The sequence below is a fragment of the Oncorhynchus tshawytscha genome, linkage group LG20 (assembly GCF_018296145.1).
Source record: "Oncorhynchus tshawytscha isolate Ot180627B linkage group LG20, Otsh_v2.0, whole genome shotgun sequence".
Lineage (NCBI taxonomy): Eukaryota > Metazoa > Chordata > Actinopteri > Salmoniformes > Salmonidae > Oncorhynchus > Oncorhynchus tshawytscha.
This window is the reverse complement of record NC_056448.1, coordinates 24,999,386-25,026,459: the sequence shown is the minus strand read 5'-3', so window position 1 is coordinate 25,026,459 and position 27,074 is coordinate 24,999,386. Positions and strand designations below refer to the sequence as shown.

Sequence of the window (27,074 nt, the reverse complement as noted above, 5' to 3'; positions counted from 1 at the left end):
CTCCCTCCTCCTCCTCTCCTCATCTCCCTCCTCCACTCCTCCTCTCCTCCTCTCCTCTCCTCCTCTCCTCATCTCCACTCCTCCACTCCTCCTCTCCTCCTCTCCACTCCTCCTCTCCCTCCTCTCCTCTCCTCCTCCTCTCCTCCTCTCCACTCCTCCTCCCTCCCTCTCCTCCTCTCCTCTCCTCATCTCCACTCCTCCACTCCTCCTCTCCTCCTCTCCACTCCTCCGCTCCTCTCCTCCTCTCCACTCCTCCTCTCCTCCTCTCCACTCCTCCTCTCCTCCTCTCCCTCCTCCTCTCCTCCTCTCCTCTCCTCTCCTCTCCCTCCTCCTCTCCTCCTCTCCACTCCTCCTCTCCTCCTCTCCTCCTCCTTTCACTCCTCCTCCCTCCTCCTCTCCACTCCTCCTCTCCTCCTCTCCACTCCTCCTTTCCACTCCTCCTCTCCACTCCTCCTCTCCTCCTCTCCTCTCCTCCTCTCCTCCTCTCCACTCCTCCTCTCCTCCTCTCCACTCCCTCCTCTCCTCCTCTCCACTCCTCCTTTCCACTCCTCCTCTCCTCTCCTCCTCTCCACTCCTCCTCTCCCTCCTCTCCACTCCTCCTCTCCTCCTCCACTCCTCCTCTCCACTCCTCCTCTCCTTTCCACCCTCCTCTCCTCCTCTCCACTCCTCCACTCCCTCCTCTCCCCCTCTCCACTCCTCCGCTCCTCCTCTCCACTCCTCCTCTCCTCCTCTCCTCCCTCTCCACTCCTCCTCTCCTCCATCTCCTCCCTCCCTCCTCTCCCCCTCTCCACTCCTCCGCTCCTCTCCTCCTCTCCTCTCCTCCTCTCCACTCCTCCTCTCCTCCTCTCCACTCCTCCTCTCCTCCTCTCCACTCCTCCTCTCCTCCTCTCCACTCCTCCTTTCCACTCCTCCCTCTCCTCTCCTCCTCTCCACTCCTCCTCTCCTCCTCTCCACTCCTCCTCTCCTCCTCTCCACTCCTCCTTTCCACTCCTCCTCTCCACTCCTCCTCTCCACTCCTCCTTTCCACTCCTCCTCTCCTCCTCTCCACTCCTCCTCTCCTCCTCTCCACTCCTCCTTTCCACTCCTCCTCTCCTCTCCTCCTCTCCCTCCTCCTCTCCTCCTCTCCCTCCCTCCTCTCCTCCTCTCCCTCCTTTCCACTCCTTTCCACTCCTCCCTCTCCACTCCTCCTTTCCCTCCCTCCTCTCCTCCTCTCCTCCCTCTCCACTCCTCCTCTTCTTTCCTCCTCTCCACCACTCCTCCCTCTCCTCTCCTCCTCTCCTTTCCTCCCCTCTCCTCTTTCCTCATCTCCACTCCTCCTCTCCTCCTCTCCACTCCTCCTCTCCTCCTCTCCACTCTCATTGTTTTCTCTCCTCCTCTCCACTCCTCCTCCTCCTCTCCACTCCTTCCTCCTCTCCTCATCTCTCCTCCTCTCCACTCCTCCTCTCCCTCCTCTCTCTCCTCCTCTCCTCCTCCCTCCTCTCCTCTCCACTCCTCCTTTCCTTTCCTCCTCTCCTCCTCTCCCCTCTCTACTCCTCCTCTTCTCTCCTCATCTCCGCTCTCCTCTCCTCCCTCTCCACTCCTCCTCTCCACTCCTCCTCTCCACTCCTCCTTTCCACTCCTCCTCTCCTCTCCTCCTCTCTACTCCTCCTCTTCTCTCCTCATCTCCGCTACTCCTCTCCTCCTCTCCACTCCTCCTCTCCACTCATCCTCTTCTCTCCTTCTCTCTACCTTTCAGAGTTACCGTAAGGTCATGGTTCCTGCTCCACTGAACACCCTCTAAAAAAATCTAAAAGAATGCAGCTAACCAACCATTTCCTGCTCAGCAGTAGAGTTTTATCACATATTGACTGTGTGATATGTCATCATTTACAGTTTTAATAAGTACTCCTCCTATACTCAGAAATCTGGATCTGGGGATCTGACTCTTAGAATTCTCCTTCTTGACCTTGACCCAATACCCCCAGTGCATTATCATTCCATTTGTATTGGCCTTGACTCAATACCCGAGCACATTATATTTGTATTGGCCTTGACTCAATACCCCCAGCGCATTATCATACTATTTGAATTGGCCTTGACTCAATACCCGAGCGCATTCTATTTGTATTGGCCTTGACTCAATACCCCCAGCGCATTATCATTACTATTTGAATTGGCCTTGACTCAATACCCCCAGCGCATTCTATTTGTATTGGCCTTGACTCAATACCCCAGCGCATTCTATTTGTATTGGCCTTGACTCAATACCCGTGCGCATTCTATTTGTATTGGCCTTGACTTTGTATTGGCGCATTATCATTCTATTTGTATTGGCCTTGACCCAATACCCCCAGTGCATTATCATTCTATTTGTATTGGCCTTGACCAATACCCCCAGTGCATTATCATTCTATTTGAATGGCCTTGACCCAATACCCAGCGCATTCTATTTGTATTGGCCTTGACTCAATACTCCCCCCAGTGCATTATCATTATATTTGTATTGGCCTTGACTCAATACTCCCAGTGCATTATCATTCTATTTGTATTGGCCTTGACTCAATTCCCCCAGTGCATTATCATTCTAATTTGTATTGGCCTTGACTCAATACCCCCAGCACATTATCATTCCATTTGTATTGGCCTTGACTCAATTCCCCCAGTGTATTATCATTCTAATTTGTATTGGCCTTGACTCAATTCCCCCAGTGCATTATCATTCTATTTGTATTGGCCTTGACTCAATTCCCCCAGTGCATTATCATTCCATTTGTATTGGCCTTGACTCAATTCCCCCAGTGCATTATCATTCCATTTGTATTGGCCTTGACTCAATTCCCCCAGTGCATTATCATTCCATTTGTATTGGCGCGGTGTCTTGACTTGAGGACACAGGTTGGCAGATCAGAAGAACAGCTTGGATGGCCTCCTGCTAAGTGAAGACAGTTGTGCTCCCTGAAGAGAAATAAAGCTTCAATAAAACGCTAAAGCAAAGGCTCCTGGAATGAGAGTTGTCAGCCAGTATGTCTAGATCCATTAAATTACAGATGAGCTAATTCTTTGATTGTCCTTGAGGGCAAGTCTCCAGAGGTGAGTATGGAGAGGTGTTCCTCAGAGCAGGCAGTGTCATCACAGAGTAGAGAAAAAGGAACACACATAGACTGGCAATCACTGGGTGCCTTCGAAACATTTTCTTCTACACACGCGTACTTTCTCTCTTTCTCTTTCTCTCTCTCTTTCGCCCTCCCTGTCACCCATCTTAGAAGAATGCACAGTTTTCCACAGCCGTAAAGCTTGGAGCTGGATGCTCACTGTGGCGGGTGCTAGGTCCAGGCTGGAGGACCTCGGCAGGACCTAGCAGGAGGAAGAGCCAGGCTCTGAGGCCAGGCTAGAGGATTAACTGGTGTCTGTTCTTATTGTTGGCCAACAGCTGTTCCAGAAGCTAAAGAACCTGATGAGGCCTTACTCCATCCAATTTGAGTCACCACTGGAGCTGTCCGCACAGGGTGAGGACTGTCAGCTACACATGCACACACACACGCACACACGCACGCACGCACGCACGCACGCACGCACACACACACACACACACACACACACACACACACACACACACACACACACGATTAATTTTCAAAGTAAGTATTTATTGATGGACTTGTTCCCTCAATTAAAAGTCTTATTATTTCTCCTTCTTTCACTCTCTGTCCCTCCTCACATTTTCCATTTATCCCTGTTGCCCATTCGTCCTGTTTCTGCTCCTATTCTCTCTCTCTGCAACTGCTCTCTCTCTCTGCTACTGCTCTCTGTCTCTACTCCTATTCTCTCTCTCTGCAACTGCTCTCTCTCTGCTACTGCTCTCTGTCTCTGCTCCTATTCTCTCTCTCTGCAACTGCTCTCTCTCTGCTACTGCTCTCTGTCTCTCCTACTGCTCTCTGTCTCTGCTACTGCTCTCTGTCTCTGCAACTGCTCTCTGTCTCTGCAACTGCTCTCTGTCTCTGCAACTGCTCTCTGTCTCTGCAACTGCTCTCTGTCTCTGCAACTGCTCTCTGTCTCTGCAACTGCTCTCTGTCTCTGCTCCTGTTCTCTGTCTCTCCTACTGCTCTCTGTCTCTGCAACTGCTCTCTCTCTGCTCCTGTTCTCTGTCTCTCCTACTGCTCTCTGTCTCTGCAACTGCTCTCTCTGCTACTGCTCTCTCTGCTACTGCTCTCTGTCTCTGCTACTGCTCTCTGTCTCTGCTCCTGTTCTCTGTCTCTCCTACTGCTCTCTCTCTCTGCTACTGCTCTCTGTCTCTGCTACTGCTCTCTGTCTCTGCTACTGCTCTTTGTCTCTGCTCCTGCTCTCTCTCTCTGCTACTGCTCTCTGTCTCTGCTACTGCTCTCTGTCTCTGTTACTGCTCTCTGGTCTCTGCTACTGCTCTCTGTCTCTGCTACTGCTCTCTGTCTCTGCTACTGCTCTCTGTCTCTTCTACTGCTCTCTGTCTCTGCTACTGCTCTCTGTCTCTGCTACTGCTCTCTGTCTCTTCTACTGCTCTGTCTCTGCTACTGCTCTCTGTCTCTACTGCTCTCTGTCTCTGCTACTGCTCTCTGTCTCTGCTACTGGTCTCTGTCTCTACTCTCTGTCTCTGCTACTGGTCTCTGTCTCTGCTCCTGCTCTCTGTCTCTACTGCTCTCTACTGCTCTCTGTCTCTGCTACTGCTTTCTGTCTCTGCTCCTACTCTCTATCTCTGCTACTGCTCTCTGTCTCTGCTACTGCTCTCTGTCTCTGCTACTGCTTTCTGTCTCAACTACTGCTCTCTGTCTCTGCTACTGCTCTCTGTCTCTGCTACTGCTTTCTGTCTCAACTACTGCTCTCTGTCTCTACTCCTGCCCTGTCTCTCTGCTCCTGATCTCTGTCTCTACTGCTCTCTGTCTCTACTGGTCTCTGTCTCTGCTCCTGCTCTCTGTCTCTGCTACTGCTCTCTCTCTCTCTCTCTCTCTCTCTCTCTCTCTGCCCTGCCTCTCTCTCTCCTGATCTCTGTCTCTACTGCTCTCTGTCTCTACTGCTCTCTGTCTCTACTGCTCTGTCTCTGTCTGTTCTGTCTCTACTGGTCTCTGTCTCTGCTCCTGCTCTGTCTCTCTGTTCTCTGTCTCTGCTCCTGTTCTGTCTCTACTGGTCTCTGTCCTTACTGCTCTCTGTCTCTGCTACTGCTCTCTGTCTCTGCTCTGTTCTGTCTCTACTGCTCTCTGTCTCTACTGTCTCTGTCTCTACTGCTCTCGGTCTCTGCTCCTGCCCTGTCTCTCTGCTCCTGCCCTGTCTCTACTGCTCTCTGTCTCTGCTCCTGTTCTGTCTCTACTGCTCTCTGTCTCTACTGCTCTCTGTCTCTACTGCTCTCTCTCTCTGCTCCTGCCCTGTCTCTCTGCTCCTGATCTCTGTCTCTTCTGCTCTCTGTCTCTACTGGTCTCTGTCTCTGCTACTGCTCTCTGTCTCTGCTCCTGTTCTGTCTCTACTGCTCTCTGTCTCTGCTCCTGTTCTGTCTCTACTGGTCTCTGTCTCTGCTCCTGCTCTGTCTCTCTGTTCTCTGTCTCTGCTCCTGTTCTGTCTCTACTGGTCTCTGTCTCTGCTCCTGCTCTGTCTCTCTGTTCTCTGTCTCTCCTGTTCTGTCTCTACTGTCTCTGTCTCTGCTCTTGCTCTCTGTCTCTGCTACTGCTCTCTGTCTCTACTGCTCTCTGTCTCTACTGCACTCTGTCTCTGCTCCTGTTCTGTCTCTACTGGTCTCTGTCTCTGCTCTGCTCTCTGTCTCTGCTACTGCTCTCTGTCTCTACTGCTCTCTGTCTCTACTGCTCTCTGTCTCTGCTCCTGTTCTGTCTCTACTGCTCTCTGTCTCTACTGCTCTCTGTCTCTGCTCCTGTTCTGTCTCTCTGCTCTCTGTCTCTACTGCTCTCTCTGTCTCTACTGCTCTCTGTCTCTGTCTCTGCAACTGCTCTCTCTCTGCTACTGCTCTCTGTCTCTGCTCCTACTCTCTCTCTCTGCAACTGCTCTCTCTCTCTGCTACTGCTCTCTGTCTCTCTCCTGTTCTCTGTCTCTCCTACTGCTCTCTGTCTCTCTACTGCTCTCTGTCTCTACTGCTCTCTCTCTGCAACTGCTCTCTGTCTCTGCAACTGTCTGTCTCTGCTACTGCTCTCTGTCTCTGCAACTGCTCTCTGTCTCTGCTCCTGTCTCTGTCTCTCTACTGCTCTCTGTCTCTGCAACTGCTCTCTCTCTCTGCTCCTGTTCTCTGTCTCTACTGCTCTCTGTCTCTGCAACTGCTCTCTCTCTCTGCTACTGCCCTGTCTCTCTGCTCCTGATCTCTGTCTCTACTGCTCTCTGTCTCTACTGGTCTCTGTCTCTGCTACTGCTCTCTGTCTCTGCTCCTGTTCTGTCTCTACTGGTCTCTCTGTCTGTTCTGTCTCTACTGGTCTCTGTCTCTGCTCCTGCTCTGTCTCTCTGTTCTCTGTCTCTGCTCCTGTTCTGTCTCTACTGGTCTCTGTCTCTGCTCCTGCTCTGTCTCTCTGTTCTCTCTGTCTCTGCTCCTGTTCTGTCTCTACTGGTCTCTGTCTCTGCTCTTGCTCTCTGTCTCTGCTACTGCTCTCTGTCTCTACTGCTCTCTGTCTCTACTGCACTCTGTCTCTGCTCCTGTTCTGTCTCTACTGGTCTCTGTCTCTGCTCTTGCTCTCTGTCTACTGCTCTCTGTCTCTCTGTCTCTGTCTCTACTGCTCTCTGTCTCTGCTCTCTGTTCTGTCTCTACTGCTCTCTGTCTCTACTGCTCTCTGTCTCTGCTCTCTGTTCTGCTCTCTGTCTCCTCTGCTCTGCTCTCTCTCTGCTCCTGTTCTGTCTCTACTGCTCTCTGTCTCTGCTCTATTCTGCTCTCTGTCTCTGCTACTGCTCTCTGTCTCTGCTCCTGTTCTCTGTCTCTCTACTGCTCTCTGTCTCTCTACTGCTCTCTGTCTCTCTACTGCTCTCTGTCTCTGCAACTGTCTCTGTCTCTGCTCTGCTCTCTGTCTACTGCTCTCTGTCTCTGCAACTGCTCTCTGTCTCTCTGTTCTACTGCTCTCTGTCTCTCTGTCTCTCTGTCTCTCTGCTCCTGTTCTCTGTCTCTCTACTGCTCTCTGTCTCTGCAACTCTCTCTCTCTGCTACTGCTCTCTCTCTCTGTTCTCTGTCTCTCTCTCTCTCTGCTCTCTGTCTCTGCTACTGCTCTCTGTCTCTGCTACTGCTCTCTGTCTCTCTACTGCTCTCTGTCTCTACTGCTCTCTGTCTCTTCTGTCTCTACTGCTACTGCTCTCTGTCTCTCTGTCTCAACTGCTCTCTGTCTCTGCTACTGCTCTCTGTCTCTGCTGCTCTCTGTCTCTGCTCTCTCTGTCTCTCTCTGCTCTGTCTGCTCTCTGTCTCTGTCTCTACTGCTCTCTGTCTGCTACTGGTCTCTGTCTCTACTGCTCTCTGTCTCTCTCTGGTCTCTGTCTCTGCTCCTGCTCTCTGTCTCTCTCTACTGCTCTCTGTCTCTCTGCTCTCTACTGCTACTGCTCTCTGTCTCTGCTACTGCTTTCTGTCTCTGCTCCTACTCTCTATCTCTGCTACTCTCTGTCTCTCTGCTCTCTGTCTCTGCAACTCTCTCTCTCTCTGCTCCTGTTCTCTGTCTCTCTGCTCTCTGTCTCTACTGGTCTCTGTCTCTGCTCTCTCTCTGTCTCTGCTCCTGTTCTGTCTCTACTGCTCTCTGTCTCTGCTCCTGTTCTGTCTCTACTGGTCTCTGTCTCTGCTCCTGCTCTGTCTCTCTGTTCTCTGTCTCTGCTCCTGTTCTGTCTCTACTGGTCTCTGTCTCTGCTCCTGCTCTGTCTCTCTGTTCTCTGTCTCTGCTCCTGTTCTGTCTCTACTGTCTCTGTCTCTGCTACTGCTCTCTGTCTCTGCTACTGCTCTCTGTCTCTACTGCTCTCTGTCTCTACTGCACTCTGTCTCTGCTTCTGTTCTGTCTCTACTGGTCTCTGTCTCTGCTCTTGCTCTCTGTCTCTGCTACTGCTGTCTCTACTGTCTCTGTCTCTACTGCTCTCTGTCTCTGCTCCTGTCTCTGTCTCTACTGCTCTCTGTCTCTACTGCTCTCTGTCTCTGCTCCTGTTCTGTCTCTACTGCTCTCTGTCTCTACTGCTCTCTCTCTCTGCTACTGCTCTCTGTCTCTGCTCCTATTCTCTCTCTGCAACTGCTCTCTCTCTGCTACTGCTCTCTGTCTCTGCTCCTATTCTCTCTCTCTGCAACTGCTCTCTCTCTCTGCTACTGCTCTCTGTCTCTGCTCCTGTTCTCTGTCTCTCCTACTGCTCTCTGTCTCTGCTACTGCTCTCTGTCTCTGCAACTGCTCTCTCTCTCTGCAACTGCTCTCTGTCTCTGCAACTGCTCTCTGTCTCTGCTACTGCTCTCTGTCTCTGCAACTGCTCTCTGTCTCTGCTCCTGTTCTCTGTCTCTCCTACTGCTCTCTGTCTCTGCAACTGCTCTCTCTCTCTGCTCCTGTTCTCTGTCTCTCCTACTGCTCTCTGTCTCTGCAACTGCTCTCTCTCTCTGCTACTGTCTCTGCTACTGCTCTCTGTCTCTGCTACTGCTCTCTGTCTCTGCTCCTGTTCTCTGTCTCTCTACTGCTCTCTCTCTCTGCTACTGCTCTCTGTCTCTGCTTCTGCTCTCTGTCTCTGCTACTGCTCTCTGTCTCTGCTCCTGCTCTCTCTCTCTGCTACTGCTCTCTGTCTCTCTACTGCTCTCTGTCTCTGTTACTGCTCTCTGTCTCTGCTACTGCTCTCTGTCTCTGCTACTGCTCTCTGTCTCTGCTACTGCTCTCTGTCTCTTCTACTGCTCTCTGTCTCTGCTACTCTCTGTCTCTACTGCTCTCTGTCTCTTCTACTGCTCTGTCTCTGCTACTGCTCTCTGTCTCTACTGCTCTCTGTCTCTGCTACTGCTCTCTGTCTCTGCTACTGGTCTCTGTCTCTACTGCTCTCTGTCTCTGCTACTGGTCTCTGTCTCTGCTCCTGCTCTCTGTCTCTACTGCTCTCTACTGCTCTCTGTCTCTACTGCTCTCTATCTCTGCTACTGCTCTCTGTCTCTGCTACTGCTTTCTGTCTCTGCTCCTGCTCTCTATCTCTGCTACTGCTCTCTGTCTCTGCTACTGCTCTCTGTCTCTGCTACTGCTTTCTGTCTCAACTACTGCTCTCTGTCTCTACTCCTGCCCTGTCTCTCTGCTCCTGATCTCTGTCTCTACTGCTCTCTGTCTCTACTGGTCTCTGTCTCTGCTCCTGCTCTCTGTCTCTGCTACTGCTCTCTCTCTCTCTCTCTCTCTGCTCCTGCCCTGCCTCTCTGCTCCTGATCTCTGTCTCTACTGCTCTCTGTCTCTACTGCTCTCTGTCTCTGCTCCCGTTCTGTCCCTACTGCTCTCTGCCTCTACTGCTCTCTGTCTCTGCTCCTGTTCTGTCTCTACTGGTCTCTGTCTCTGCTCCTGCTCTGTCTCTCTGTTCTCTGTCTCTGCTCCTGTTCTGTCTCTACTGGTCTCTGTCCTTACTGCTCTCTGTCTCTGCTACTGCTCTCTGTCTCTGCTCCTGTTCTGTCTCTACTGCTCTCTGTCTCTACTGCTCTCTGTCTCTACTGCTCTCGGTCTCTGCTCCTGCCCTGTCTCTCTGCTCCTGCCCTGTCTCTACTCTCTGTCTCTGCTCCTGTTCTGTCTCTACTGCTCTCTGTCTCTACTGCTCTCTGTCTCTACTGTCTCTCTCTCTGTCTGCCCTGTCTCTCTGCTCTGATCTCTGTCTCTACTGCTCTCTGTCTCTACTGCTCTCTGTCTCTACTGCTCTCTGTCTCTACTGCTCTCTGTCTCTACTGCTCTCTGCTCTGCTCTCTCTGTCTCTCTGTTCTCTGTCTCTGCTCCTGTTCTGTCTCTACTGGTCTCTGTCTCTGCTCTTGCTCTCTGTCTCTGCTACTGCTCTCTGTCTCTACTGCTCTCTGTCTCTACTGCACTCTGTCTCTGCTCCTGTTCTGTCTCTACTGGTCTCTGTCTCTGCTCTTGCTCTCTGTCTCTGCTACTGCTCTCTGTCTCTACTGCTCTCTGTCTCTACTGCTCTCTGTCTCTGCTCCTGTTCTGTCTCTACTGCTCTCTGTCTCTACTGCTCTCTGTCTCTGCTCCTGCTCTCTGTCTCTGCTAACTCTCTTTCTCAATTTGCTCTCATTTTGATTTCTTCCTCTGTCACTCCTATGGGTCCATTCACTGTAACTAGACCATCTTGTCTCCCTCTCTCCCTCTATTACACACACTGGGTGATTATGGGATATTTTTTTTGTGAGTTAGATAAGGTCAGGAAGGTTAATGGCAGACAGTGACTCACTGTGAGAGAGGGTCAAACCAGCCTGCTCCCTGAATAGTGAATGACGTCTCCCATAGCGGCAACACACAATGAGAAAAAGTTGAACCATCCATTGCAAATTATATTGTTTTTGAGAATAACCAGTCAAATGTTAAAGAGATTATTATAATATTCAATATCACACAGTATATTTAGGGTGGGTTGCACCAACATGGTTAAATTAATCTTAGATTCGACCTATAGATTCGATTATATTGAATCAGAGATGTGTTGCACCACTTAGATGAATTAATCTGGTTTAATATTAAGGTTAGATCTTTAAATTATGATGTCATAATGGATTCACCAAAACAATGATGCTCTAATTCCATTTCTATGGAAACAGACCATCATTGGTCATTGCTAGCAAGCAAAGTGAGTTTTCACTGCATACATTATAGAATTAATTGCACTTTTATTTTTTTGTTGTTGAATTTTACCCCTTTTTCTCCCCAATTTCGTGGTACGGCTCGGGAGAGACGAAGCTCGGGAGAGACGAAGGTTGAAGGTCATGCGTCCTCCGATACACAACCCAACCAAGCTGCACTGCTTCTTAACACAGCGCGCATACAACCCGGAAGCCAGCCGCACCAATGTGTCGGAGGAAACACCGTGCACCTGGCAACCTTGGTTAGCGTGCACTGTGCTCGGCCCGCCACAGGAGTCGCTGGTGCGCGATGAGACAAGGACATCCCTACCGGCCAAGCCCTCCCTAACCCAGACGACGCTAGGCCAATTGTGCATTGCCCTCGGACCTCCCGGTCGCGGCCGGTTACGACAGAGCCTGGGCGCGAACCAAGAGTCTCTGATGGCACAGCTGACACTGCAGTACAGCGCCCTTAACCACTGCGCCACCCGGGAGGCTGCGCTTTTTGGCAAATTAGTTAGCTGGCTAGTTTACTTTTACAAACATGATAAACCAAAGTAACATAACTGTTAATCGCACCAACAATACAGCAGATACACTTGTTAGCCTCCTCCTGCGGCAGTTCTTACAATGAACACCTGGTCAATGGAACGACAGGATTCAATTTGATCCTGGTTTAAAGAATAATCACATTTAACGAGGATACATTTTAAACTAAGCTTTGTGCAACATGATTAATAGATAAACCTGGATTTCAACCGGTTTAAGCGTTCATCCATGTTGGTGCAACACAACCTAGTATATTAAGGTGGACTCGCTTGAGGGGATCATCTAAACTAGCTCAGTCCTTGTATTTGTAACTAGATACGGTGCCCTGTAGGGAAACACATCATTGAATGTTTACTTCTTTTATCTAGGAAAAGAGATTATTGAGATGTACTTTGACTTCCGTCTCTTCCGCCTGTGGAAAACCCGCCAGCACTCCAAACTCCTGGATTATGAAGATCTTTTGTGACGGGGCTCCGAGTGAAGTCAACCCTGTAGCATAAATACAGTCTATACTGGGGCAGGAGGACCCACTCCATACCACTGCTCAACACAACTGTAACACCCATCATACCTGCTTTCATCCAGGAGAGGGCTGGGAGAGGTGGAAGAGGAGAAGAGATGAGATGCTCTCTCTTTCTCTCCCTCGGGGAAGGTGTCTGAGATGCTCTCTCTTTCTCTCCCTCGGGGAAGGTGTCTGAGTTGCTCTCTCTTTCTCTGCCTCAGGGAAGGTGTCTGAGTTGCTCTCTCTTTCTCTCCCTCAGGGAAGGTGTCTGAGATGCTCTCTCTTTCTCTCCCTCGGGGAAGGTGTCTGAGTTGCTCTCTCTTTCTCTCCCTCGGGGAAGGTGTCTGAGATGCTCTCTCTTTCTCTCCCTCGGGGAAGGTGTCTGAGGTGCTTATAGCAATTTTCTGGTTCTGTAGTTGTTGGTTCTTTCAGATAATCTGGATTGGAGAAGCATAAATAAATGTATATACATCCCATGAATATAGTCTAGCTCTAGTCATGCAAATACTCTATATATGAGAATATGATATTTTTGATGTGCATCGTTGGGGTGTTTCTTATGGACTGTTTTCAATAACTCAGGTTTTAGCCATGAAACTATCTCTGTTTGTTTGATCCCCTACTCTATCAGATGTTGTTGTCATCAGTGCCATTGCTTGGGATGAATGTATATCTCAGAGACATTTATCTTCTATCTATTTCAACTGATTCAGCTCCAGATCCCAAAGTGTAGGGATGATGTGACCACAGATACAGCGTCCGTGGCCGTATGTGTGTGTGTCCGTTTTCCCTCTGTGATATAGCCAAGCTGAACCATTCAATTTCTCACCACAGAGTGAAGTCATTGACACACACTTCCAGCAGATGACTTGTGATGTCAGGTCTGGTGTCATCGCCAACTGCTCAAGCAAAGCTCCTATTAGTGTTGCCCAGTAACAGGAAATGATCAGGGGACTTCTAAAAGGAACAGCTGCTCTGCTTACTGTTGGAAAAGAGAAAGACATAACTCCACACTAGTCAAAGCCAGCCTGCTTACACACACAGCATTATTCCCTGCCAAGGTATTCTCTGTAAGCGCCAAATCAACACAACACAACACAAACACATTTGTCTTCCTTTGTGTGGCTGTTCTGTCAGCCTGTGTCATGCTCTTGAAAATGTTCTGTTTCTGAGGGGAACTAATGGGTGAGGAGTTGAGGGGTAGATATCAATGTCATCACTCAGATGTAGCAATAGATGTGGTGGTGTGTTGGCACTTGAACAATACTTCGACATGGGGACCTTGACCCACCTCCGAAGCTCTAACAGACACAGACCCAGACACAGACCCAGACCCAGACACAGACCCAGACACAGACACAGACCCAGACACAGGTCCAGACCCAGACACAGACACAGACCCAGACACAGACACAGATACAGACACAGACCCAGACACAGACCCAGACCCAGACAGGTCCAGACCCAGACACAGACACAGACCCAGACACAGACCCAGACACAGAGCCAGACCCAGACACAGACCCAGACACAGACCCAGACCCAGAGCTCTTAAAGCAGTTCTATATGTACTCTTCCGTTCTCTTCTCTAAAGTTCATATAAGCCTTCGATGCTACATCTAAAGATGCAAACGCCCATACTGTGTATCTCTCTGTCCACCCGTATCTGATCATTTATGTAACATCAATCTCTCTGACTGTACTGTTACCTTTTAAATATTTTTTAAGTGTGAGGGAAATCATAAGAGCGGATTGAAAAGAAATGTATCAAAATAAATGAGGATTTGTTTTACCTACAGTTGAACTCGGAAGTTTACATACACCTACATACGCCAAATATATTTAAACTCAGTTTCACAATTCCTGACATTTAATCCTAGTAAAAATTCCCTGTTTAGGTCAGTTAGGATCACCACTTTATTTTAAGAATGTGAAATGTCAGAATAATAGTAGAGAGAATGATTTATTTCAGCTTGTATTTCTTTCATCACATTCCCAGTGGGTCAGAAGTTCACATACACTCAATTAGTATTTGGTAGCATTGCCTTTAAATTGTTTAACTTGGGTCAAACATTTCAGGTAGCCTTCCACAAGCTTCCCACAATAAGTTGGGTGAATTTTGGCCCATTCCTCCTGACAGAGCTGGTGTAACTGAGTCAGGTTTGTAGGCCTCCTTGCTCGCACTCGCTTTTTCAGTTCTGCCCACAAATGTTCTATGGAATTGAGGTCAGGGCTTTGTGATGGCCACTCCAATACCTTGACTTTGTTGTCCTTAAGCCATTTTGTCACAACTTTGGAAGTATGCTTGGGGTCGTTGTCCATTTGGAAGACCCATTTGCGACCAAACTTTAACTTCCTGACTGATGTCTTGAGATGTTGCTTCAATATATCCACAGAAATTTCCTCCCTCGTGATGCCACCTATTTTTTTTAAGTGCACTAGTCCCTCCTGCAGCAAAGCACCCCCACAACATGATGTTGCCACCCCCGTGCTTCATGGTTAGGATGTTGTTCCTTGGCTTGCAAGCCTCCCCATTTTTCCTCCAAACATAACGATGGTCATTATGGCCAAACAGTTCTATTTTTGTTTAATCAGACCAGAGGACATTTCTCTAAAAACTACGATCTTTGTCCCCATGTGCAGTTGCAAACCGTAGTCTGGCTTTTTATGGTGGTTTTGGAACAGTGGCTTCTTCCTTACTGAGCGGCCTTTCAGGTTATGTCGATATAGGACTCATTTTAATGTGGATATAGATACTTTTGTACTGGTTTCCTCCAGCATCTTCACAAGGTCCTTTGCTGTTGTTCTGGGATTGATTTGCACTTTTCGCACCAAAGTACATTCATCTCTAGGAGACAGAACACATCTCCTTCCTGAGCGGTATGATGGCTGCGTGGTCCCATGGTGTTTATACTTGCGTACTATTGTTTTTACAGATGAACATGGTACCTTCAGGCATTTGGAAATTGCTCCCAAGGATGAACCAAACTTGTGGAGGTTCATGGCTGATTTATTTTGATTTTCCCATGATGTCAAGCAAAGAGGCACTGAGTTTGAAGGTAGGCCTTGAAATACATCCACGGGTACATCAACAATTGACTCAAATGATGTCAATTAGCCAATCAGAAGCTTCTAAAGCCATGACATCGTTTTCTGGAATTTTCCAAGCTGGTTAAATTAAAGGCACAGTCAACTTAGTGTATGTAAACTTCTGACCCACTGGAATTGTGATACAGTGAATTATAAGTTAAATAATCTGTCTGTAAACAATTGTTGGAAAAACTACTTGTGTCATGCACAAAGTAGATGACCTAACTGGCTTGCAAAAACTATAGTTTGTTAACAAGACATGTGTGGGGTTGTTGATAAACAAGGTTTAATGACTCCAACCTAAGTGTATGTAAACTTCCGACTTCAACTGTACTTATTTGAGCTAATTGCTCCTTTCCTCTATCCAGGTTACTGTGTATGGTATGGTATATAGCGCACCGAGTGAGAATCCACAGAAATGATCTGTGGTTTGTAGCAGCTACATGGTAGAGATGGGAGGAAAGTAAGAAAGTTGAAAATGACCGAAAATGGACTTTCTCACTCTTTTTGATACTCTCTCTTGCTAACAACAGGGCTTTATGTGCAGCGACTCACTGTACTGTACGCTTCAGAGTTCTGGAGCACTGAGGAAAAGTAAAAACACTTGTTCATGTCTCATAGGAACTCAGACAGAGAATGATGCTGTTTTTAACGTCTGCCTATAGGCCCTGCTCAAAAGTAGTGCACTATAAAGGGAATAGGGTGCATTTGGGACGACGCCGAGGAGATCTTCTCTTTAGCCACGTCTTTCCTCCTCTCTTGGCTGCCCACTGAGAGACGGCTGGTGGCTCAGCTGGAAGATGATTGGCTTTGTTAGAGGATGATTGATCGATGACACACTGAAGAGGCATACAGCCCGCCCACTTGGTGGATTGTGGCCCGTGTTCCAGGCTGTCTACATTGAAGACTCATGTATTTCAGATTTCACATATCATCAAACCAAATCATATAATACAGAAATGTGATGCTTGACTGTGCAATCGATGACCTGACACACAACCATTGGTTGATGCATTTTTGGTTGATCCATTTTTAACCAATGAATGCCCCATGATTGATATTTAGTGCCATTTAGAAATCCACAGCCTTTTGTATGTCTGTTTTATTCTATAGCAAGTAGTTTACACTGAATTATAATCTATGAATCATTTAAGACATGAGGGGAATGTGAAACAATGTGATTATTTATTTTTGGAGCACTCTGATTCTCAATGTGTTTTTAGATCAATATAGATAACAATAAAATACACAGTGTATATCTCTACTCATTTAAAATGACCAACCTCGAAAGCAAATCAGTGTTGTGAGCATTTCATTGTACTTCACCATCATGTTATTGAGAGGGAGAAAATCCATTTTGGATTCAAGTGGGCTGTGTTAAGGGCATCCATTAAATTTACTGAGAGAAACCATGTACACAATTGGCACACAATCGCATGCATAATGGTTTTTGAAGCATATTTTCCAGTAAAATAGCCTGTGGAAATGGAGACCAGAGTTTGCCTCTTTTTTTCATTGATGTCTTGTCATTTCATTAAAGCGAGTATTAACGGCTTTGTGCTGGAAGAGCCGTGTTTCAGAGTGCTACAGCTGGGTTCTTTCACCCTGAAAGGCCATGTCCTCTGCCTCACACTCCGCTCCTAATGAGTCCATTGGAGAAATGAAGAATTCCAGTGACCCTGTGTCATATCCCTAGCAGGGTCAGTGAACAGGTCCATTTAACATCATTGAGTGATTACTTGGAAAGAAAGCCCGCACTGAGCACGCACTATGCAGACTGAGCACTCTATAAAGCAATGGGAGTCTACAGAGATAAGCATTGATTCAGACTGAGGAGTAAAGGATTTCTTCAACAAAATATCTTTGTCGTTGGATATTCTCTGAGAAAACTGATCGTGCCTTACAGTATCGTTTCATCTGTTGGGCTGAGGATGTGTGCTCCTTTATCTAACATTGACGTCATGCCCTTACACTCTGTTTGACCTCTTCTGAACTAAAATAGAAGAAGAGGGGTGGAGAGACGGCAGCTCTAACCTGAAACATACTTTAGAGGAGTATATTTTCAGTATCTTAACAGATAGAGGGATTGATGCAGTGTTCGAGTGAGATTTTTTCATATTTTTTGGGGGGTTGGGGGATGATCAGCTTTAATACTGCAGATAGATTGTAGCTTCCATCAATGTAATTGTCTACATCACTTCCAATGGAGTGAGTAGTTATCCTGGTTTTTGGCACATTTATCCGTAATCTCCACCCCTCCACCTTGAGTGAACAATTCTATGTACACCCATCCCTCTCTCTCGCTCTCTCTTTATGCTTGTTGCAGGGTAAATACACAGATTTGAATCTAAAGAATGTTTGCCAAGACTTACCTAGGGGGAGAAGTTGGAATTCTGGAGAACAGCCTACACTCGTTTTAGGTACTAGATAGCACCTTCTCTTTTTTTCTAAGAGTGTATAGGAGGGGTCAGATGAAGTTTTTTGGGCTTATCTGATAAGGGTATGATAAAAAATGGTCTGCATGGAAGGATTCAGTCAGATGCTATCTGATCTTGAATCTACAGTCCCTTAATTTTACTCAATACTCACTGTTCATCTACCATCTGGAGTTAGTGTTGGGGTAATCTCAGAAACCCAGAATTAAAATCTTGCGTAATTGCGTTAGATGCTTGATTAAATTCTAGGGGCAGACGTGTTAGAATGAGGAGTGAAAACAGGGAGGTAGATCCACGCCCCCTCCAAATGTATGGGCCCCTACACTTCAGAAATGTCCTATCTCTAGCCTCAACTACAATCCTAACCCTAGCTTCATTCCCACATCCTGGTTCAACTCCAACCCTAACCGTATAGCCTCAACCACAACCCTAACTACAGCTCCAACCCTAACCGTATAGCCTCAACCACAACCCTAACTACAGCTCCAACCCTAACTACAGCCTCAACCACAACCCTAACTACAGCTCCAACCCTAACCGTATAGCCTCAACCACAACCCTAACTACAGCTCCAACTCTAACCGTATAGCCTCAACCACAACCCTAACTACAGCTCCAACCCTAACCGTATAGCCTCAACCACAACCCTAACTACAACCCTAACTACAGCTCCAACCCTAACTACAGCTCCAACCCTAACCGTATAGCCACAACCACAACCCTAACTACAGCTCCAACCCTAACCGTATAGCCACAACCACAACCCTAACTACAGCTCCAACCCTAACCGTATAGCCTCAACCACAACCCTAACTACAGCTCCAACCCTAATTCTCCCACCACCACCATCCACCTCCGAATTGCCATTTTAACCCCTTGTCACAACAGAATAGTAATCACTGGAGAATGTTCAGAAGAGAATCTCAGCCTAGCTCTCAAATGTTGAAAAGACATGAAAAGGAGACTCAAGACGCAAGGTCAGAAACTGAGCTCCAGTCCCGTTCTGTGGGAAACTGTCCTGTCCTCCCTGTAGGTGGTGGAGGATCAGCAGCTCGTTAAAGTGAACGGCGTAGCAAGGCGATGAATCTCTCCGTGGCTCTATGGCCCTGGTCAGCGAGCGTCGAGAACACATTGTTTTCCAGCCTGTCCTAAGAGTCGGATTCAGAATGTTTAAAAGTCACATGTACGGGGTTGCAGGTGTCATTGCAGGGTACAGTGAAAATCTCAGGCTTTGAGCTCCAACATGCAGCACTAAGTGAAATAAAACAAGAAAATTGTCATAAAAAAACAACAATACAAATAGAAATAGCAGTATTTACAGCACCAGTCATAAAGTTTGGACACACCTACTCATTCAAGGTTTTTCTTTATTTTTACTATTTTCTACAATGTAGAATAATAGTGAAGACATCAAAACTATGAAATAACACATATGGAATCATGTAGTAACCAAAAAAGTCCATAGGGGGAGCCACAGGGGGAGGGGGAACGACTAGTTGATTAGTGATTAAAGCGAGGAGAACAGGGCATGGCTTCTTGGCCTTCCTGCGACACCTGATGTTGGTAGGTGTCCTGTAGGGCAGGCAGTGTGCACCCAATGGTGCGTTCGGCTACATGTATCACCATCTGAAGAGTGGCGGTGGAGTTGCCGTACCCGGCTGTGATGCAGCCAAACGGTACGCTCTCAATGATGCTCGTGTAGAACACTGAGGGCAGGCGGGGACAGGCTGCATTTCTTCAGCATCCTAAGGTTGAAGAGTCGCAGTCATGCCTTCTTCACTACGGTGTCCGTAGTTATTGACCGGCTCCAAGGCGGCCCCATTGATGAAGATGGGGGCGTGCCCAGCCTGGTTCCTCCTGAAGTCCACAATCAGCTCCTTTGTTTTGCTAACGTTGAGGGAGAGGTTGTTTACCTTGCACCATGTCGCCAGAGTGCCTGCCTCCTCTCTATAGGCTGTCTGGTCCTACTGTTGTGTCATCAGCAAACTTGGTGATGGAGTTGGAACTGTGTGAGGCCACGCAGTCGCGGGAATACAGAAAATACAGGAGGAGACTGAGGACGCACCCTTGTGGAACCCACACGTTGAGGATCAGTGAGGACTGGGCTTTGACTAGGCCATTCCAAGACATTTAAATGTTTCCCCTTAAACCACTCAAATGTTGTTTTAGCAGTATGCTCAGGGTCATTGTCCTGCTGGGAGGTGAACCTCCATCCCAGTCTCAAATCTCTAGAAGACTGAAACAGGTTTCCCTCATGAATTTCCCTGTATTTAGCGCCATACATCATTCCTTCAATTCTGACCAGTTTCCCAGTCCCAGCCGATGAAAAACATCCCCACAGCATGATGGGGATGCTTATCTCTGGGTGATGAGAGGTGTTGGGTTTGCGCCAGGCATAGCGTTTTCTTTGATGGCCAAAAAGCTACATTTTAGTGTCATCTGACCAGAGTACCTTCTTCCATATGTTTGGGGAGTCTCCCACATGCCTTTTGGTGATCACCAAACGTGTTTGCTTATTTTTTTCTTGAAGCAATGGCTTTTTTCTGACCACTCTTCCGTAAAGTCCAGCTCTGTGGAGTGTATGGCTTAAAGTGATCCTATGGACAGATACTCACAGATACACACTCTCCGCTGTGGAGCTTTGCAGCTCCTTCAGGGTTATCTTTGGTCTCTTTGTTGCCTCTCTGATTAATGCCCTCCTTGCCTGGTCCGTGAGTCTTGGTGGGCGGGCCTCTTGGCAGGTTTGTTGTGGTGCCATATTCTTTCCATTTTTTTATAATGGATTTAATGGTGTTCTGTGGGATGTTCAAAGTCTCTGATATTTTTTATAACCCAACCTTGATCTGTATTTCTCCACAACGTTGTCCCTAACCTGTTTGGAGAGCTCCTTGGTCTTCATGGTGCCGCTTGCTTGGTGGTGCCCCTTGCTTAGTGGTGCTGCAGACTCTGGGGCCTTTCAGAACAGGTGTATATATACTGAGATCATGTGACAGATCATGTGACACTTGGATTGCACACAGGTGGACTTTATTTAACTAATTATGTGACTTCTGAAGCTTTCTCTCGATCGCAGCTTTGATGCACCTGAATGATAGCGGGGTGAACAGGCAGTGGCTTGGGTGGTTAATATCCTTGATGATCTTTTTGGCCTTCCTGTGACATCGGGTGCTGTAGGTGTCCTGGAGGGCGGGTAGTTTGCACCCAGTAAATCATTGGGCAGTTGCCATACCAGGCGGTGATACAGCCCGACAGGATGCTTTGAGTGCACGGCTAGAGATACTATCTGGGCCAGCAGCCTTGCTGTTGTTAACACATTTGAATGACTTACATACGTCCTCAGTGGAGACTGTGAGTGTGTGGCCCAGGTTGTCATCGGGGGCTCTCCTCCACAGCTCAGGGTCATTGTTCTTGAATCTTGAGGAAAAAGGTGTTTAGCTCATCCAGTATGGTGGCATTGTTGACCGTAATGTGGCTGGCTTTCTTTTTGTAATCCGTGATTGTTAACAGCCCCTGCCACACATGCCTTTTGTCCAACCCGGTGAATTGCTCCTCCATTTTGTCTCTGTACTTGTGTTTCGACATCTTGATTGATCTGCGTAAGTCATATTTGTACTATTTAATGAAACTATTGTCCACAGTCACCTTGCCCTGTTTATAGGCAGCATCTCTCTCTTTCAGTTTTCCTACAAGGCTCCTATCAATCCACATTTTTTTGATTCGGTTACGCTTTCCAAAGATACTATCGGTATCACATAATGCACAAAGTTGACGTATTCATTGACATTATCTCCAGAGGCAACCTGGAACACAGTCCATGTGATCAAAACAGTCTTGGAGCGTGATTTCTGATTGGTCAGGTCTGTACAGCGTTGGTCTGACCACTGGAACTTCCCTCAAGTCTTTGTTTGTAGGCAGGGAGAAGCAAGATGGAGTCATGGTTGGAGTTTCCGAAAGGAGGACAGGATAAGGCCTTATACCCATGTCGAAAAGGGGTGTAGCAGTGGTCAAGAGTAGAATTTCTGCGAGTTAGACAGTCGATGTGTTGGTAATCATTTTGGAACATGGTTCTCAAATTACTTTTGTTAGTGTGCGTCAAGGTCAATGTCACCTCAGTGGTCCATCCAGCGTTGAGGTTGAGTGGAAACAGCAGGCTGTGGCTGGTTAACATGCACATGTAGGCAGACATTAGACCATCATTGATGGTGAAGATAAGGGGAAATTGAGCTTTCATTCTTTCATCTCCTTCTCTCACTAACCCGGTTTGCCTCCCTCTCTCTCTCCCTCACGCCACTTGACGCTTCACTGTGCTTGAACTCAGAAAAAGAGCATCGCCTAATGCTCTAAACGTGCCATCTATCACCATTTGGAACAGAGGAAACAGGAGTGTGTTCAGGTGTGTTTGTGTGTGCCTAGCAACTACACACATATTGATGTTGCAAAAATAGGTTTTCTACTGAAACCACAAGGCAGAGCAATAGCTCAAATTAATGTACCAAATGCTCAGTCAAGGTCTCAGTCACTGTGGATGGAGGAGCCACGGCTGCCTACTGTTTGTTCTGCTTTGTCTATCAATTATTCAGCTCCTCCCTTTCTGCCATACACTGTCTGTGTTATTGAGTAGGATGTCAAGTTAGGCCTTTAGCCTAATTTCCCACATTCAGAAAAACAGCATACATTTTGATCCAGGATATAGCAACCTACAAGGCCCTTTTCCTAAAATACTTTTCCTAATATATTTCAGTAGAAAGACAACCTTTTCTTCAAATCCAAAACAAGGGCTTTATTTATAGCTCAAACTCAAGTAGCAGAGCATATCCAGTGGTGTGTATTCATAGATGCCAAGAGAAGCCAGGCTTCCCCCCCCCAAAAAAAATGCACCAATAAATAATAATAAAATAGTTTATATTTTGTCTCTGTGTTTCATAATTTTCTTTCAATTCGCAAGAGGCTGTATCTGAGAATGTATCTCACTGGAAAAAGCATCTGCGCGAGCGACACAGCGCCCCTCCGTCTCTGTGTCTGTTTGTGTAGCGTATCTGTCTGATTCTGTCTGGTCAAAAAGAGTATGACATTGTTGCCGCCCGTAGCAGCACTGAATACAAGGGAAGTCAGCGAGCGTTTGGCTTCCCTTGATAAAATATATACAATAAGATCCACTAACCTGACTGAGCTCAAAAAAAGTGTCAAGGGAAGCAAGTTTGGATTTGGTTTCGCACCAATCACATCAAGCCAAACTTCATTGACATGAAAAAGGTAGTTGAATTGTTGCATCTTGTTGTGTTGTTGTCCTCCGGTGGCTAGCTAGCTAAAATGAGCCCTTTCCTAAATTAGCCATGGGTGGAAATGGGGATTTGGACTTTTACTTAATTCTCCATACTGGCCAAAGATTATAACGGTGATTCTGATCCAACCATATTCATACATTGTGCCTCTGACCTGAAAGGACAGAAGTTCAAAATGTAGCTAGATGTAGTAGGCTAATGTTAACTAGCTGGCCATGAAAGAGAGTTAGGCTAGCGAGCAAGCATTTTAGTCTACTTATGCATACACACACACACACATGCATAAACAGAGAAATCTTACCATGGACAGCCACATGATATTTAGCTTACATTGACTAGACTTAATTGTTTTGGGAATATTTTAGTTGTCACTGTATTAGTCTAAACAGAAGTGATTAGATGATGTTGAAGTTGAAATGCTGCTGGAATAGTGGAGGCAGCTCCTGTTTTCTTTGCGACTTGCGGTAACTCTCCAGTGTTCTAAGTGGGAAACATTAACTTGATTGTCCATGCTGTAGGTCATGTGACTGTTTATTAGCTGCAATATGCTTTGTGGACTTTACCGGATAAGGTTGCTCTCTGGTTTTGTGATGAAACAACGGTGTGGTTGAATTTATTCTACTACTGTGTCTTCTTATTGTCTCGGCCTTCAGGCCTATATATCACGGTGTCAAGGCATATGAACTAACAGATCATAGAGCAAACAACGCAATCATCACAACACATAGGTTGTAATATGGCTTTTTTCCTGTCTTGGCTTCCCAAGTGATTTTATCCACACACTGCTACTGAGCATATCAGAGATACAGTATGTGATGTGCAGGAGGGAGGGGGAGGGCTAGGTACTGGGATGTCTGGTAGTTAGTGAAAGAACTAGAGCTTGAGCTTGTTGGGCTCATGAGCCAACACGTGAGATGTCTTCTGAGGACAGCAGTTGACAGTACATATCATTTTGAAATCAGAGCAGTGTGAATTTCCAGAAAGAGTTTGTTACTTTTCCATCGCTGTCAGAACATACGGTTTGAACATTTCTCTGAAGCTGCGAGTTGCAACACGTTATAATTAGAGTATTCTGTATAGAGGTTAAAGGGTGTGTGAGTGAGTGCGTGTGCACGTTGGTGTGTGTTGGTTCGTGATTGGCACGTTCAAAGACTTGATAGTTTGTTTTGTTCTTCAACCAAGGCCTAACTGAGTGATTGTTCTCTTCATTGTGGAGCACTTTGGGGGATTGGAATCAATAATGTATGGAATTAGATATTTTACATTGACAGCATCTCTGATGTCCCTAGCCAAAACATATTCAGGTAATGGATGTCTTTTCATCCGACAGTAATGCTAGAGTACCACTAGAGTTTCTCTTACGTTTAAGACCCACTTGAATAATTTATTTACTTTATCTGAATACTTTATACAGACTGCGATTAACCATCTTTCTGCACTAAAACAGGTCCCTCTAATTCAAAAAATGATCTCTTTACAGAAGGTTTATTTCCCTCCCCCATCAGCTGCTTTGTCAGATCCCTCCTTCTCTTTAGAGGCCAAAGCTGCCATTTCTCCAAACGAGGAGACCATGGAAGGCCTGGGAGAAACAAGAGGAGGGGAGGAACCAAAGAGGAACCAGAAGATCCAAAAAACAGCACACCTGCAGAAGTGTGCAATTCTAAGACTGCTGACTTAGGACCTCCCCCCTCATGGACTCTAGGGAACAACCACCCCCTGGAGGCCTCCTCCCAGATAGCCAGACCTGTTCATATGCTATGACATAAATGTTAACAATTACACAAAATGTGCTTTAAAAATGTTAAATTAGAATAGCATGAGATTACCCATGGCAAAATGTGTAGAATTGTAAGAAGTTAGCCATTTGCTCAGACCTCGTGAAACTGTGGTACGCCACTGTTCCAATCCCTCCACATCCTTTCCTTATGATTACACACATTACAAATGATTACCTCTAGTAGTTTATCACCTTTCCTCCCTCTGTGCTCCCCGGCACCAAATAGATTTTTGATCAATGAATGTATGAATGGCCCATCTGTGGTGTCAGAGCTGTGAATGCAGGTCCTCGGAGCTCCCTCAATTACAGAAAAAGAGCGGCGAGGCTGCAGTGTTGTAAGCAAAGCTTTTGCAAATGCTAATGTTCATGTCAGACGTGTGGGGACACAGGAAGGCCTCCCGGGAATACTAAACAGGGGTGACCCTAGCATGTGCCTCGCCTACCAAACCTACTACAGCCTGCCCATGGTTTGCCTCCCCTCAATGTGTCATTATCACATCAGAATTCTCGCGCAAACCGCGAGCCATTGAATTCTGATAAAGTACGATACTTACACCCTCCTTAATAGCAGCATGTAATCTCCAGATCAGGAGCCATTGAATTCTAATATAGTGTACATCGTTCTCTCAGAGCAGGATAGCTGCAGAGTGCTGTCAAATTCATATAGAGGTTAGTGGTGGAGAAAATTGTTCTTTCCAATGCAAGTGATTGTTTCATGACTTTGACAATGTCCTATTGATTGGTACAAATGATGGTCAAAAAGTAAACCTTTTTCAACCATTACATGCCGTTCACCCTCAGGAAACAACCGTTAAGATGTTTTGCCATTTGTTTTGCTTCCACAGTGACAAGGGGAACCATGGCAACCATGGCATGTCAACATGGGAGTTGCTACACTCCTGCTGCAGTAAATGAGGAGAATTGCAGATTTAAGAAAGAGTGTGAACCACCACAATGGCTGCGTTTACCCAGACAGACCCAATTCTGATATTATTTCCACTAATTGGTCTTTTGACCAATCCCATCAGATATTTTCACATCAGATCTTTTTCAGAGCTAATCTGATTGGTCAAAAGACCAATTAGTGTGGGGGGAATCAGAATTGGGCTACCTGTGTGAACGCAGCAATATTGGTATTAATAAATCAACATATTGGTTTTAGCCAGACATCAATTAAAGATCTTCAGCTAATGAGGCTAATGTAATGAGCACAATAGTTTTAATATTTTTTTTATCCCATTAAAAGTCCAGTTTAAGTACATACACACACATCAATGCTCCATGCCTTTTATTAAACATTGCTTTAAATCTTCCATATAAATCTAAAGATCTGTAAAGTAAGCAAAATTCTACCCGATCAACCGATTCACAAAATATTAACATAAAGTACTGTATGAATCTTATATGGTAAACTAACTGTATCCCCACAAAAGGGTGAGGCAAAAAAGGTACAGTACAAGCATTACAAGTAACAAAGGCATTTAGTATAAAACGATACACAACAGTTAAGTTCTTCCTAAGGTTAGTGTTTAATTGAGTTTAGTATTATTTTATTCACATCCTGAGAGGGAGGGATAGCGCTCCTTCCTCTGTCTACTTGGCCCTAGCACTGAACACCAACCCTTACCTAACACTGGCCACCTCTGTTAATCTCCAACAGAACCGTGTTGACGTTAGAAACCAGAAAAAGAAGGAAATGAGAGAAAGACAGTAGCACAATTCCTTCATCCTATAGATTTCAGCCATGTACTGTAACAGTCACTTCTAGTGCAATGCAATCCTGCCTCCTGCAATCCTGCCTCCTGCAATCCTGCCTCCTGCAATCCTGCCTCCTGCAATCCTGCCTCCTGCAATCCTGCCTCCTGCAATCCTGCCTCCTACAATCCTGCCTCCTGCAATCCTGCCTCCTGCAATCCTGCCTCCTGCAATCCTGCAATCCTGCAATCCTGCAATCCTGCCTCCTGCAATCCTGCAATCCTGCCTCCTGCAATCCTGCAATCCTGCCTCCTGTACACCTGCTCCACTGCTGCAGTCCACCATTACCTCACCGTTAAATGACATCATTCAGATGACTACTTTAACAGAGGGAGGGATTTATTTTTGATTGTGTCACCACTTGGACTGGCTGATGAAAGAAAGGGGGAGAAGTCCTACATAAATGTTATTTTAAAATCAGGGATTCCCAACCTTTTACCCCCAGGGACCACTTTTTCACATTTGAAAAATGTCCCGCCCCTCTCCTCGTTTTCTATTTATCTTTGTTTATTGAGAGACTCTATATTAAATACACCACCAGCTTGATTTTGTTCAATTTGAGAGACCAAGGAAAATGTTGTTGTTTTGAAGCTAATTTCCTGCAATTCTATGTAGTTTAAGAAGACTCGTGACATCCATTATTATTAAATAGCCCATCTAAAAGATAAGGAAAATAAAGTCTAGACCTGATTTCCTCAAATGTTATTCCGCTATCAAATATGTTTTATTATGATCATTTTAATATGCTTTCATTTAATTATAGATATTCTCTTTTACAGAAAGTGAATAGATCAATTGATAGTGACAGAGCCACACATTGTATAAGATTACCCCCCAAGCAGTCCAATTTCTTTGACTCATCGACTTTAGAAGGTCGTAGCTAAGCTTCTGAATGTCAGAGACAAACCAAAGATAGTCCCGTGTGCATCAGAGTTGAGTCTTCCTCAGGCAATTAACGGCA

General features: G+C 46.5%; 1 protein-coding gene across 1 annotated transcript in view; it reads left to right on the top strand.

The window, feature by feature from the left end:
- LOC112219940 (NMDA receptor synaptonuclear signaling and neuronal migration factor-like) overlaps positions 1–11,941 on the top strand; it is a 109,482-nt gene extending 97,541 nt beyond the window's left edge. Inside the window, exons 25-26 of the mRNA XM_042302820.1 lie at positions 3,410–3,485; positions 11,641–11,941. Coding sequence (XP_042158754.1) covers positions 3,410–3,485; positions 11,641–11,738 — 174 coding nt within the window. The 3' untranslated portion in view covers positions 11,739–11,941. The remainder of the gene's footprint in view (positions 1–3,409; positions 3,486–11,640) is intronic.
- Positions 11,942–27,074: the final 15,133 nt, after the last annotated feature.